Raw genomic sequence first — 13,879 nt, 5'->3', positions numbered from 1 at the left:
ACAGAAATAATTGTTTATAATACGATGATGATGGCACTCCACATACATTTGGTTTTTACTTAGAGTTTTATTCTTGTTGGCAAAACAGTGCGATTAATCTAAGTTAGTGCTGGTGAGTTCTGTGCAGGTTTTGGTCTGTCTTTTTTATATAAAATTAAGTACATAGAAGCTTATGGGGAAAGTAGACCATGAATCAAAGCAGACCAGGAAGTCCTATCTGAAGGACCTCTCTGGGACTTCACTGGCCCTAAAATTTTCATTCGTAACAAGTATTTATTGAGCAGCCCCTATGAGGAGGAGAGAAATGGTTGGACCCTACTCTGTGCAAGTGCGAAGACACAGATGCATGTAATCGTAGACCAGTGTGGTAAGGACGGGTCGGGGTCGATCTTGGCAGTTCGCGGTGTCTCTGCATTCCGGCCTCACCACGCACCTTCCACGGTGTGGACCTTGGCCATGTTGCAGCTGTGAAAATGTACTTAGTTCGCAGAGCGATCGTGAGGGTTGGAGGACATAGGGCCGCTGAAGCAGGAAGCCCGGTGCCGGGCCCGGAGCAGGGGCCCCATCACTAGTGTTGTCATCACTTTCTGGAAAGCTGCCCCTGTCTGTTCATTCGCAGCTGCCATCTGACCACTGCCAGTTCCATGAACGTGGCAAGTCCAGAGTGCGGCCACCTGCTGCTGAGCATGGGTGTGAAAATCAAGTCGTGCGTGTTTCTGTTTGTTTTCCTTTTTAGCAGGAGTGGTTGAAGATCCCTGTGTGGGGGTGGACTGTCCCAACCGGACCTGTGAGCTGGAAAACGGAGGAGAGCTGTGTGGCTGCGTGGAGCCACCTCCCTACGGCAATAGTGAGTGACACCTGCCGCCTCCCCCCACCCCGCCCCGCCCGCCTCCAGACGGGCCTGACGCAGGAGGCCTGGCGGCTGCGCAGAACAGCTCCTGAGGTAGAGCCTGTGCGGCCATCCTAGTTAGAGACCCACCTCGCGAAGCTTTCACAAGCGTTTAAGCAGAACCAGGAAGCAATCTGACGTCTTCAAAGTAAGCTAATGTTCATCTCATAGCTGGAGACTTTTCTTCAATAAATGATAACCCCTAAATGTGTATGTCAGTAGAATCAGCCAGTTCCATCTGAGGCCCTGTGCAACATCAGAGAGATCCAAATTCATCTTTTAGTCTCACAGGGAAGGCAGGCAGTTTGATGCAAACACGAACCCTCTGAGTGAGAGTGCCAGGTGCTTTAAGACTCGTTGAAAGCCAGATTAATTGGTCCTGAAGAGACAACTGCAGGGTTTGAAGCAAACAGTAAACACCTAGGACCCCAGGTCCCGCTCCTAATGGCAGCGCGTGTAAGATAGGAAAGGCCTTGTCCCCGCCGGGTGTACCCAGGATGTCGGCCTGAAGTGGGGGGCTGCTTTGCACCCCCAGCTCCACGCCCTTGCCTGAACCAAATAACTCAGAAGGCTCGAGCTAAATCGTAGCAGCATACTTGACTGAAAGTCTCCCTAGGAGAGGTGCTGTTCACAGGCTCCATCTGAGCAGATAAAATGCTTCTCTCTGTTTCTGTAGTGCTCGTTAGCCTCTGTTTATGCACTCCTAGAAAATGTCAATTGGCATAATCGTGTCAAAAATCTCCTGGCTCGTGCCTGGGAATCCGGGGCGGGGGGGGGGGCTCCAGGAGTGGCCCACCCGGTGCTGCTGTCCCCTGGGCGCCCATTCTTTTTCCTCTCTGGGACAAGCCCGATGCGTCACACAGCTTACGGGAAGGTGGCTCCCAGCAAAGTGGGGCCAGGTCCTGGGTTTGTGAAGAAAAGACCAAACGCACTTTATTAGTGTGTTCATCTTTTTTTTAATAAGCTTAACAACATCCCAGTTATTGCTTTGAATGACTTCATAGGTGCATTTGGTTGGATCAAAGCTTGATTAGAAACGCCGGGCCTTTGTGCGAAGCTCATTAGCCTCCTTTCAAGGAAACGGTCACGGGATGCCTCACCCCACCCCTGCAGCACCACCAACGCCCCCTGACTTGCCTTTCGTAATAACTATTCCCCACAGACTCCCATGACATCATTGATGCAGAGGTGGTCTGCAAGCCGGCCCAGATGGAAGTGTCCATATCTAAGTGCAAACTCTTCCAGCTTGGCTTTGAGAGGGAGGGCGTGAGGATCAATGACAGACGGTGCTCCTACATCGAGGGGGAAGATTTCATCTCCTTTCAGATCAACAACACCAAAGGGAACTGCGGCAACATTGTGCAGGTGAGAGCCTGGGGCCGAAAAGGCCATCTGGCTGAGGCAGTGACAGCCCCGGTGTTTGCACGTTGGGCGTCTTTAAAGCCAACTTCAGGGTGGTCTACTTAGAAATACCTCCGTGGAAAATAGCACAAGGCATATCTGACATGAAAGACATCAAGGAGAAGAGTCATCTGGTGCTGAGTGGTTAATTGAACGGAAAGATCATGATCAGTGACAGGCTCCTGTCCTCGGTTTGCACTGTCTGCAGTCATCCTTTGCCCTGCATGTTGACACATTTTTGTTATCTTGCTCATGCTTCTCGTTCTTCCAGGTGAAGGAAGAGTTTTGGGGGGTAAGGATGTCTGGGACACCTGTAACAGTTGGCTGCAGAAATACGTCAAGTTCCTAACTTTTCATGTCAGATTATCCAATGTATAGGTTGGCAAAACATCTTGCTGCTTATCCTTCTGTTCCTTCCTGCTGTCTTTATATATGTGTGTATATATATATATATATATGAAACCGTGCTCGGTAACACTTTATCAGGGAATGAAAGGAGCGAGCAGGTGCAGCTTGCATTTGTTCATTGTGGTCCTTGTGGTAAGGTCTGGTAGAAGATTTGGTGGGGGAAAGATTTTGGATTAGGACTTGTAAAAAAAAAAAAAACAAGATTTATATTACCTTGGGATGGCAGTACTTCATGCTGTCCCCAGCCTGGGTTCCCACAGATAACTGGGGCTGGTTGTACTTAGAATTCAAGGTACATGAATACAGAGCCTCCGTGGACACTCAAGGTTACCAGACTGAAGGGTGCTGTTGACATCTATTAAAATACTTTCATTATTACTGTTAGTAAATGCTGAAGCTAGCTCCATCCTGATATACCAGCCTCTGGGTTATATATGGAATGAAGCCATTTCTCCACTTTCAGGGCTGTGGATTTGAGATGCAGGCCACATACTCACTCCCACATTTAATGATTTCTGACCTTCCTTTGCTCGGCAGTCCAATGGCACTCATATCATGTATAAAAACACAGTCTGGATCGAAAGTGCCAACAACACTGGCAACATCATCACTAGGGACCGGACGATCAGTGTGGAATTTTCGTGTGCTTATGAGCTGGATATCAAGATCTCTTTAGATTCTGTTGTGAAGCCTATGCTAAGGTAAAGAATCTCATGGGCGCGCATTGCTTTGTCTTTTCCTTGACAGTCAAGGTTAGCGTAATCAAAATTGCTTGCTAGCATTTGTCTTTGAAACACTAGGGAAGAAACAGTTCATATTTTCTGCACCTAAATGCCTTGGACCAGCACTATGCAATAGAACTTTCTACAATGATGAAAATGTAGTGTATTGCTATCCAATACAATAGCTGTATGTGGAAACTGAGCAATTGAAGTGTGCCTAGGGGCGCTGAGGAATGGATTTTTTCAATTTTATTTAATTTTAATTGCCACATGCGGCTTGCCATTTTGGGTACCATTTTGGACTTAGACTTTACTATCATCTGCTTTGCCTTCCCTCTGTTTTTTCAGCTGAAAATGGTAGTAATTGGATACATACAATTGTTTGGGGTCCCTCACCGCGTGATTCTTTCCCTTTTAGTGTCATTAACCTCACAGTCCCAACCCAAGAAGGCAGCTTCACCACCAAGATGGCGCTCTACAAAAACGCCTCCTACAAACATCCTTACCGCCAGGGTGAAGTGGTGCTGACAACTCGAGATGTGCTGTATGTAGGGGTCTTTGTGGTCGGGGCTGACGCCACACACTTGATCCTGACACTAAACAAATGCTATGCCACCCCCTCCCGCGACAGCAATGACAAACTCCGGTACTTCATCATCGAAGGAGGGTGAGTGGCCTCCCATCACAGGACAGCCTCAGAGCCTTCGGATAGATAGCAGTCAACGTCAGTTTTTAGAGAAGAGAATGGGAGCTAATGTTTGTATCCTGCATCCATGCGCCAGAATTCTCTTAACAGCCTGCGAGGTAGACCTTGTGAGCCTCCCTTTGTAGATGAGCAGGCTGGGGCTCAGGGAGACCAAGCAACTTGCTTAAAGTCACACAGCAGCTTGGTAGGAGATCCCCAAGTCCTTGTGTCATTAACTACAAAATGCTTTATTTGCCACGTGACCCAGGAGGGGATTGTGTCCTGCCTACTTCAGACTTAATCACCCGCACAAAAGCATGTCAGGAGAAGGACGAACGTTGGTGAACAGGACACCTGTCAAAATTTGAAAAGAACTAGAATAAGAGAATAAGAGAATGAGTAGAAGAAACTACAATAGCCTATAAAATCAAAGAGTTTCTTCCTCTTCACCGCTAAATGCCTGGCACCTACTATGTTTCCTGAAATGCAGTGATTATGTAACAAAATCGACAGAAGGAATGAATCAGAAGAAAAGACTATAGACCAAACCACACTAACGACAATTATTTTTATTTTTTTAAAAAAGGGTTATGTCAAGTAACAGTAGTTGTGGCCGGCTGTGAAAATTAAAGACAGGCTAACAAGAGAGAAGCATACACATTTATTTCATATAGGAAGTGCAGAAGCTTCCATAAGGAAATGGGGACATAAAGAAGTGGTCGAGCCTGAGTATTTTCTGCTAGGTTAGATGAAGAGGGGACAGCCACGGAGAAAGGGGAGGGCAAAGGGTATGGGTAAGTGTAGTAAACTGGGGGGAACTTAGCAAAGCCTCTTAGTTAGCGTTCTTCCTGGTGTCCCTCTGTCTTTGGAGATAAGGATGCTCCTTTCCTGCGGGAGAGGGCCCCTGGCACATGAGGGCTTTGTGACCTGTTTCAGGGGAGAAGAGTCGGGGGAAGGTCACTATGACCTTTCTGCTTCTGCTGTTTTCTCAAACTTCTTCACCTTAAAATACGCAGTATGCCAAGGTGCCAGATTTTGGGGGGTAGTGTGTCCTGACCCCGTGACTAGCCCGGGTCGACACCTACCCTGAGGTGGTCAGGGGGTGCTATGGACACTATAATTAGCTTCAAGGTTGAAAAGGAATCGTTTCTCAAAAGAAGGTGTGGTTCTGGGCAAACAGTGAATACCCACTACTTTGCCGGGAAGTTAGGTACACAGTTTACCCAGGGTGACTCAACGGGCCAGGGGCGGAAGAGCAGTCCTTCCAAGTATTGAGACACACCACCCCTCTAACCGGCGGATGGGGCTTGGGGCACAGGGTGGGGAGGCTTTTGACTTCCTGAGCTGGTTCATGGGCTTTTCAGTGGCAAAGGGAAGGATTTGGTGACTCCTCGGTGGCTCGCAGCCCGGATGGCCCTTCTTCCGATCGAAGTCCTTTCCTAAAGTGGAAGAGCTCAGATCTGAGCCCTCGTATAGATGTCAGCCCAGCTATAGGGCCCGTGTCTCCTTTGGAGGACGCAGTGGCATTTAGCAGTTTGTAAACAGTGTTTCATAGACTTGACCCAGAGAGTAGAGTGAGTGAGTGAACAGCTCATAAATCTCAGCCTCCCCCAGGGTCTGAACAAAGGCCTCCAGGTGAAACTGTTGTTTGCTTTCATCATATGGGGGAATTTTAATTCATGAGTCTTTCTGACCTTTCTCAGAGGGATGTGGTTATTGTGTTCCCAGTGAACTTGTCCAGTGGGAAAACAGATGCACGGTGACGAAAGCGTGAGCAGCAAAATGGGTTCGTTTCAGAATTTGGGGCAGTTAGCTGTTCCTCTCCAGCTCATTGGAGGGCAGCGATGGGAGCACCATCTCCCAGTGACTCCAGAAGTCCTGCCCATCGCTCCTCTCTCCTCTACGAGTACCTGCACAGAGGAAAGGACAGTGTTCCTCTGATGTACAGAGGGTTCTAGTGCTGGGCTTGTGTCCTCGCGCCGAGGCAGGTGTCCACAGAGCCTGCCCCTGCTTCCCCAGCCCCTACCGGAAGTACCCGAATATCAAGTCATCTCTCTGGGAGGGGGTGGTCTGGTTAAAAGGAAAGGCCTGTGTGATGCTTGGAGGGCTGTGAACATTTTAGAAACTTTGAACAATTTAGATTATTCAAATGAATAAGAGTGACAAGGAAGAGTATGGCAAGTAAGTTTTAATTTCAAAACATTTGAGGAACTATTGCCTTGAAGACTAATTACAAAACCTAATAGGTGTGGGGATGTTGGAGGATAACTCCAGCTTTTAATTTTCCTTATCACTAAGCTATTTAATCCTGTGCGCTCAGGGAAGGAAAGATTTAAAAAAAAAAAAAAAGAGGCACTCTTTTTCTCTTCATCATTTTTGGATAACTTCTCAGCCCCTATAGGCCAACCTTGGCCATGGCGGCACACAGTTTGTGTGTTCACTCATGCGTTCATCCACAAAGAGGTTTAGATGCGTCCTGTGTGCCCGACAGTGTGTTCGAGACCCAGTGAGGACGACAACCGGGTTCTTGTGCTCTGGGAATCCAGGAAAAGCCACCTGTTCCTGCCTGCTTATCTGTAGAGAAGGGGGAGCCGCAGACTGGCGTAGGGGGAAAAGCAGGGGTGTGCATGCATGGGAGGCTTTCCAGATGGGGAAGCTGGACACGGCTAGACAGTGAGGCAGAAGGGTCTATGATGCATTTGGGCAACTCTGTGTGTGCCTGAGGGAGCCCAATACCAGGAGGGTTGGGGGCGGGGGGCAGGAGGAGGAGAGGCGGTTGCCTGCGGCATGCGTCTTACCTCATCCGGGACTACTCTTCCTTCTGCTCCTGCCTATGTTAACATGTGTGAAGATGGCCCAATAGGGTTTTAGTCAGGGGACCCTCCCCCACGTGGTAATTAACCAGAGAAAGGACAGCCAAGGGGACGACTGATGGCGTGTTTGCCGAGTTAGTTAGTAAAACGGCACTGCGAGCGGCAGGATGAGAAACCGAAGCCGTAGGGAGACTGGGGGCAGTCCCTGTAGTCATCTTGCTTTTAGTTGCAGTTAGGGTACTAATTTGAGGTGTTATTCGATGCTTTTAAAGCAAACTATGAAAACAGGAGTGATAGTAAATGAGAAACCCACACAGGCCAGAGGTCACTCTCAAATGCAAAGACATTCTTACCTATCATGACAGTTTTATATGAAGCGGAAGCCAATGTGTGAAGCAAAGATTCCATTTTCTCCTGAATAGGTGTCAGAACATTAAAGATAACACCATTGGCATCGAGGAGAACGCTGTCTCCCTAACCTGTCGCTTTCACGTCACTGTCTTCAAGTTCATTGGGGATTACGACGAAGTTCACCTTCACTGCGCAGTGTCACTGTGTGATTCCGAAAAGTACTCCTGTAAAATAGTAAGTGAGGGCGTGGAAAGGAGATGCCTCGTCCTATCTCACCGCCCCGGTTTGCCCAGCACAGGGCTCACGGTCGCCAGGATCTGGCTGGCTCCTGAGAGTTCCGTGGCACTCACAGCCCCTGGAAGTGGCTAAGTTGGAATCCTCCCCAGATGCTTAGGAGCGACTATCATCTTTGGTGAGACAGGAAGAGAGAGAATGTGGGAGAGTGATGTCCATTTACTCCTCTGTCTCTGAAACGTCAGTCTGTCGTGGGCATAGCGCTAGACCAGGGTCTCTCAAACCTCAGCACTATTGACCTTTTGGGTCCAGTTGTTCTTGGTCGTAGGGGCTGTTCTGTGCGTTGTCGGATGTCTAGCAGCATCCCTGGCCTCTACCCACTAGAGGCAGAGGGCACCTTCTCCCCGCGTGCCACACCCCAGAATGCCTCCCAGCATTGCCAACCACCCCTGCAGGAGGCAGGGGCAAAACTGGCCCCTTTTGCGGACCACCGCACCCGCACCAGAGTCTCAAGGAGCCAGGCCACCTGAATCTGAAGGGAACAGCGGGGGCCGAGCCGCACCACACGATCGAAGCAAATCCTGGGTTCAGGATACTTTATCCGGGCGTTCTTTAGACAGTGTCTCTCCCACAGCTCACCCAGATCCGCGCTAGTGCCAGAGACTCCGCAGAGGCTCCTGGTGGGGCTGCTGGAATGAGGTGACAAACCAGTCCTCTCTTCCATGCCAGGCTTCCATCCCCACCACAGACAGCGGAGTCCCCAAGATTTTACTGCACCGGGATCTGCTCCCTAACCTTTAACATTCCAGCTTTATGCTTCCCCAGCGTTTGCAGAATCAAGCTGTGAATGGCAGTCAAGCCACTTACACGTGCGGCTGCCTACCCTGTTGCCGAATGCGATCCAACAATCCTCATCCCTGGGAAGGGAGCGTCTTTGAATCGAAGGCTTATGTGGAGAATATACTGAATTCTGTTCAACATAAAGCCCAGAGTCCCAGTGGGCTCCAGGATCAAGAATGCATTGGTTCTAATTAATCTGAGCAGCGACAGCGCTCGAGGCTGGAACCACTGCCTCGTTTGGAGGTTGGAAACGTGGTGAAGAATAAGTTATCAGCTTAATTGTGTGAAATTTTCCCTCCGGTGTTCTGTCTTTCAGAATTGCCCACAAAATTCCAGGATTGCCACAGATTATACCAAAGAACCTAAGGAACAGATCATTTCAGTGGGACCTATTAGGAGAAAAAGTATGTATGTCCCCCAAAACACATGATAAATTATTGAAACAATGGGATTTAAAGGCTTGGACTAACTCTTTCTTGGGTGTGTTTCAACTACGACGTGAATCTGGTGACGACCAGATGTGGAGGACACCACAATGAAACCTTCATCGACTCTGAAAACGCCACACTGGGCTTTTCTTCTTCCTGTCTTCTGTTTAAAGCTTTGCCCTGAGATCCGCGTTGAAGATTTGACCTGCCTGCGGTTGATCTGACCAGCTGCTCTCTTTCAGGGCTGGACTGGTGTGAGGACAACGGAGGGTGTGAGCAGATTTGCACGAGCCGGGTCGATGGGCCTCTGTGCAGCTGTGTGACGGGGACCCTGCAGGAGGACGGCAAGAGCTGTAGAGGTAGATGTACCCGCTGTTCCGGGCAGGCGGCTGGGGACGCAGGGAGCCCTTTCCCCTGAGGAGGAGACGTTCGTACGTCAAGCCCACTCAGTCAGCAGCTGACCTATGAAAATTCCAGAAATTAAGATGGAAAATGAGGGGAATGCCAAGGAATTCTAGCTCAATCTTGGGGATATATATATATATATATATATATATATATATATACATACATACATATATGTGTGTATATATATATATATATATATATATATATATATATATATATATATTTAAAAAACAAAACAAAAAACCTTTGAGTCCCTGTTCTTTTATCTAAAAGATGAAGATGATTAAAAAATAAGTTATCCAACTACTTAAGGACCAAACATTGGCCTTAACTCTGGTCACCAGGTCTACCTGGGCTGTGTTGGGATGGTTGGATGGTGGACCCAACAAACGAGATTTCTTGCAGTCGCCTTAGCACATGGGTTTCCCTGAGGTTAGCAGGACTCTGCTAAGGATTGAGTTAATTCTGCTTCTTTCCTGCCTCGGTCAACGCCATTCGGATAAAGTGAGTTCTTGGCAATGAAGAAAGTGGGTTCATTCATTTAGCTGAGGACCACAGAGTTCTGATTCCTGCCAAAGAGCTATCTTTCTTCACAGGACTTACTATGTTCCTCTCTGTTCACAGCCTCCAGTTCTTCCATTGAACTTCAAGTTTGGACGCTGCTTCTCATCGTGACCCAGATTTCACTATGGCGTTTTGTCTATAAATCAGGCACGACCTCATAATTAACTCAAGGTTGCTACATAAAGTACTGTAACTTCCTTACTTCAGCTCCCTGTAGGGTAAAAGGTGTGTGCCCTTAAGTCAAGGCCTGTTTGAAAGTGTCCAGCATCTCAAAGTGATACCACCTGCCTCCAATAGTCAGAGTCCCAGAAATGTGTGAAATTCCCAGCTCCTCTTTCAAAGTATGCAACAGGGCTTCCAAAGCCAGTGTGGAAAGCAAGTGTCTTGCCTAAGATGTCCAAACAGTTGTCACTAGAAACTTTGGTTCCTATGAAAAACCAGTAAAGGAAAACAAAATTCTGGTTAGAGAAGTCTGTCCAGAAGTCTAACCGGAGAAACCAGTGCTATTTCCGGATCATAGTTTTTTACCGGGAAAGGGCCTGTTGGAACAATATTGAGAAGCAATGACTGGAAGGTTTGACTCTCTCTGAGGAATCTTTCTGATGTTCGGAAGCGTCTGATCTGTGATCTGCATGTGTTGCTCACTCCTGTTTATGATGAGCTCCCTCCCCACCCTCGTGTCCCTCAACCTTGCCACGGCAGCTTGGCCACTCGGGATACTGTTTGCAGACCTGGGGAACCCCACCTCCCATCCCAGACCCAGACCCTTCTCTCTGACAAATCAACCAAATAATTTTTAATGTGTTTTATGCTTAAATAAACTTCGTGTTCAAGGACCCTCGGGACTTGATGACTGGAATCATTCTTACTCATATTAAGCTTTGCGTACTGCATAGCGTGCTCTGATTTCAAAAAAGCAGCAGCTGCTGGGCCTGGTAGACGCCGCTGGCCGGAGCTTGAAAGTGTTCTGTCGCGTATGCTTACGTGAATGTGCGGGGTAGCGGAGAAGCGGGCAGCGTCCTCTCTCGTAGGTAGTAGGTAAACGCGCATTTGCTGTGATTAACTGTAAACCGGGGGCCTGCTAAGTATAATCCCTGAACTGCCTCTCTGTTTCAGGTTAAAAACAAAGTAAAACCTAGTTCAAGTTTACTTTGAAGTTGTTTTGGATTTAAGCTGGTGGTATTTTTGCATTTTTCTGGGAACTCTGAAAAGCTGAGCGTAAATCCTCGCGTCCTTGACCGTGGTTGTGGATACGATCGGTGTTGTCTTGCGTGTAACAGGCACCACATCGCACTGGCACTGGGCTGAAGAGGTTGGGGTGTAGACCAAGTCTGTGCTGAGGGCTTTGACCTCCCAGCCCTCTGGGAGGATCAACACGTTCTAGCTGGCCTTGCCAGTGACACATGGTAGCTAAGAGAGCAGCTGTACTGCTGGAGAAAAGATGTGGTTACTTTGGCGTAGACGTCTTGAGATCTGGGCGTATGCGGAGCAGGGAGAGGGGTTAGGGGACACAACTGTCAACTGCAAGTGAGACACAACGCTGCTTCCTCACGGAGAGAGAAATCAGTGTTCCGTGCGTGTCCTACTTTCACCTGAAAAACCATCTCAGTGACACCCCTGAAGTTTTAGGCATTCACAGACAGATTCTGAGTTGAACACAAGAATGTCTCACTGACTGTTTTACTTGATTTCCTGAGATGAATCTTAACTAAAAACACAGGAGGAAGTGTTTTCATATTTAATAACTTCCCTTTATTGATTTTCTTATCAAAGTCATTAGAAAGTTCTAAATGAAAGACAGTAGTTTGTTGGGTTTTGGGGTTTTTTTTAACTCTTTTAATTAAACATCTTCTTGCCACACTTTTATTCTTGGCCTTTGGTTTGTCGCTTGGTTGACATCCTTAGCGTGTCTATCATTAGGAGAAACTAGGTTGTGGTGTCGTAACAGAACATGCCAGAATCTCAGGGGCTTAAACACTAGGGTTTCTGGGGCGCCTGGTGGTTCAGTCGGTGAAGCGTCTGCCTTCGGCCCAGGTCATGATCCTGGGGTCCTGGGATCAATCCCACGTTGGGCTCCCTGCTCAGTGGGAAGTTTGCTTCTCCCTTTCCCTCTGCTTCTTCCCCTGCTTGTGCTCTCTCTCTCTTTCTCAGATGAATAAGTAAAATCTTTTTTAAAAACCCACTAAGGTTTCTTTCTTGCCTATGCCAGTGGGCGCTGGTCCTATGAAATGCACACTAGGATAAGTCTAGTTAACATCTGTTACCTTACATGGTTACAAATATTTTTTCTTGAGAACTTTTAAGATCTCTTACTGACTTTCAAATATGCAACACAGTATTATTAACTATGGTCGCCATGCTGTCCATTACATCCCCAAGACTTAGTTATTCGATAACTGGAAATTTGTACCTTTTTGACCCCCTTCACTCATTTTGCCCACTGCCCCCCCCCCACTTCTGGCAATTCTCTGTATCTATGAACTCTTTTTCTTTTCTCTTTTTTCTTAAGAATCCATGTCTAAGTGAGATTATGCAGGATTTGTCTTTCTCTGACTTACTTCACTTGGCATAATGCCCTCCATGTCCATCCATGTTGTCACAAATGGCAGGATTTCTGTCTTGTGTGTGTGTGTGTGTGTATGTGTGTGTGTGTGTGTGTGTGTGTGTATCACCAGTTCTTTATCTATTTGTCCATTGATGGACTCAAGTTGTTTCCATAGCTTGGCTATGGTAAGTAACACCACAGTGAATGTGGGGTGCAGATACCTTTCCCAGCTAGTGTTTTGGTTTCCTTTGCATAATTAGCCACAAGTGGAATTCGTGGACCGTATGCTAGTCTTAGTTTTAGTTTTTTGAGGAACCTCCGTACTGTTTTCCACGGTGGCGGCACAATTTACATTCCCACCAACTGTGCACCTGGGTTCCCTTTTCTCCACGTCCTCTCCAGCACTTGTTATCTCTTGAGACTTCGTTATCTTGTGATGCTGCCGGCTCAACACCAGGCCATGGGGTTCACCTAGGCAAGGGGAGAGAAGGTGGAGAATCATACCCTGAAAGGGACACCATGGCACTTCTGTTCCCATTTCGTGGTCCAAAGCAAGTTGCAAGGCTGTAACTGACTGAGAGCAGGGAAGGACGAGCTTCCAGTGAGCCTGGAGGGCAGAAGAACTGGAAATCGTGGGACAGCTGTCATGTGATCTTTTAGTCAAGCCACTCCTGTCTGTATTCAAGGAAAATATCTTTACAGAACTAAAACCAAACAGGCCCCTTAGCTGACTATCAGGAAGACAGAACCAGAAGATGATCTTGGGTAATCGTTCTTTTTGATGGCTGAGTAATATTCCATTGTATATATGGACCACATCTTCTTAATCCAGTCATCTGTTGAAGGGCATCTCAGCTCCTTCCACAATTTAGCTATTGTGATGAGTATTAAGGAGGGCACGTATTGCACGGTGCACTGGGTGTTATATGCAAATCATGGAACACTACATCAAAAACTAAGGATGTACTGTATGGTGACTAACATAATAAAAAATTATTATAAAAAAAAAAAAGATCTTGGCCCTTCTACTAATTCTCTGCTTGGAACAAATCACTCGGTAGAGTGATGCCTTAACTTTCCCTCTGTCAAAGGAGAATATTAAGCTGCTTTTCAAATATTCTTATGTTAGAAAGTGACACTATACAAATGTAAATGGTACGACAGTATATATTTAGATTAACTCGAGAACATTGCCTTTTCCTGCCACTCAAAAAGATTTGCCTCAAGGAAGAGGAGGAAAAGAAAGGCACTCGCTTAGCAAAGGTTAAAAAGGGAGTTAATTGGGAATCTTATTAACTTGGTATTTGTCTGATATCAAAAGAAACAACATCTTGGGGTCTGGCATTTCTGACAATTGGGAATTCTATAATTAGTTTCTTAACCAGTAGTAGGTATGGGCGCTACTCAAAATCCTGATGGCAAAACTTGAGAGCACTGATTGTTTTACATTGTCTAATATTCTAGCTATTTTTAGTACCATTTGACATTTAGTGAGAGCTTGAAATCTAATAAAATTTCTTTCAACCAAAGGAATTAAGTAATTATCAAAAGATGACAATCATGCAGGTTTAGGGTAATAAAGAAGTACTTG

The 13,879-nt window shown here is 47.0% G+C and overlaps 1 protein-coding gene and 1 long non-coding RNA gene across 4 annotated transcripts in view; one reads left to right on the top strand and one right to left on the bottom strand.

Annotated features, from left to right (window-relative positions):
* Positions 1-9,937, top strand: part of TECTA (tectorin alpha) — a 67,002-nt gene extending 57,065 nt beyond the window's left edge. Inside the window, exons 16-23 of the mRNA XM_045797992.2 lie at positions 737-847; positions 2,052-2,254; positions 3,236-3,399; positions 3,839-4,087; positions 7,341-7,503; positions 8,660-8,747; positions 9,014-9,130; positions 9,804-9,937. Of these exons, the coding sequence (XP_045653948.2) occupies positions 737-847; positions 2,052-2,254; positions 3,236-3,399; positions 3,839-4,087; positions 7,341-7,503; positions 8,660-8,747; positions 9,014-9,130; positions 9,804-9,904 (1,196 nt within the window). The 3' untranslated portion in view covers positions 9,905-9,937. The remainder of the gene's footprint in view (positions 1-736; positions 848-2,051; positions 2,255-3,235; positions 3,400-3,838; positions 4,088-7,340; positions 7,504-8,659; positions 8,748-9,013; positions 9,131-9,803) is intronic.
* The window catches only part of LOC123792674 (uncharacterized), a 131,745-nt gene continuing 124,144 nt past the window's right edge, over positions 6,279-13,879 (bottom strand). For 2 of the 3 annotated variants that reach the window (XR_015726989.1, XR_015726994.1), the window contains exon 5: positions 10,140-12,759. This is a non-coding gene — a long non-coding RNA (uncharacterized LOC123792674). Of the gene's footprint in view, positions 9,234-10,139; positions 12,760-13,879 lie in introns of those variants that run through there. The other variant, XR_015726990.1, reaches the window with a different exon arrangement.

Source organism: Ursus americanus, chromosome 16 (assembly GCF_024610735.1).
Source record: "Ursus americanus isolate L20-20 chromosome 16, mUrsAme1.1.p, whole genome shotgun sequence".
NCBI classification, from domain to species: Eukaryota; Metazoa; Chordata; class Mammalia; order Carnivora; family Ursidae; genus Ursus; species Ursus americanus.
Note: the sequence above shows the minus strand (reverse complement) of the source record. Positions and strands in the feature narration are given on the sequence as shown.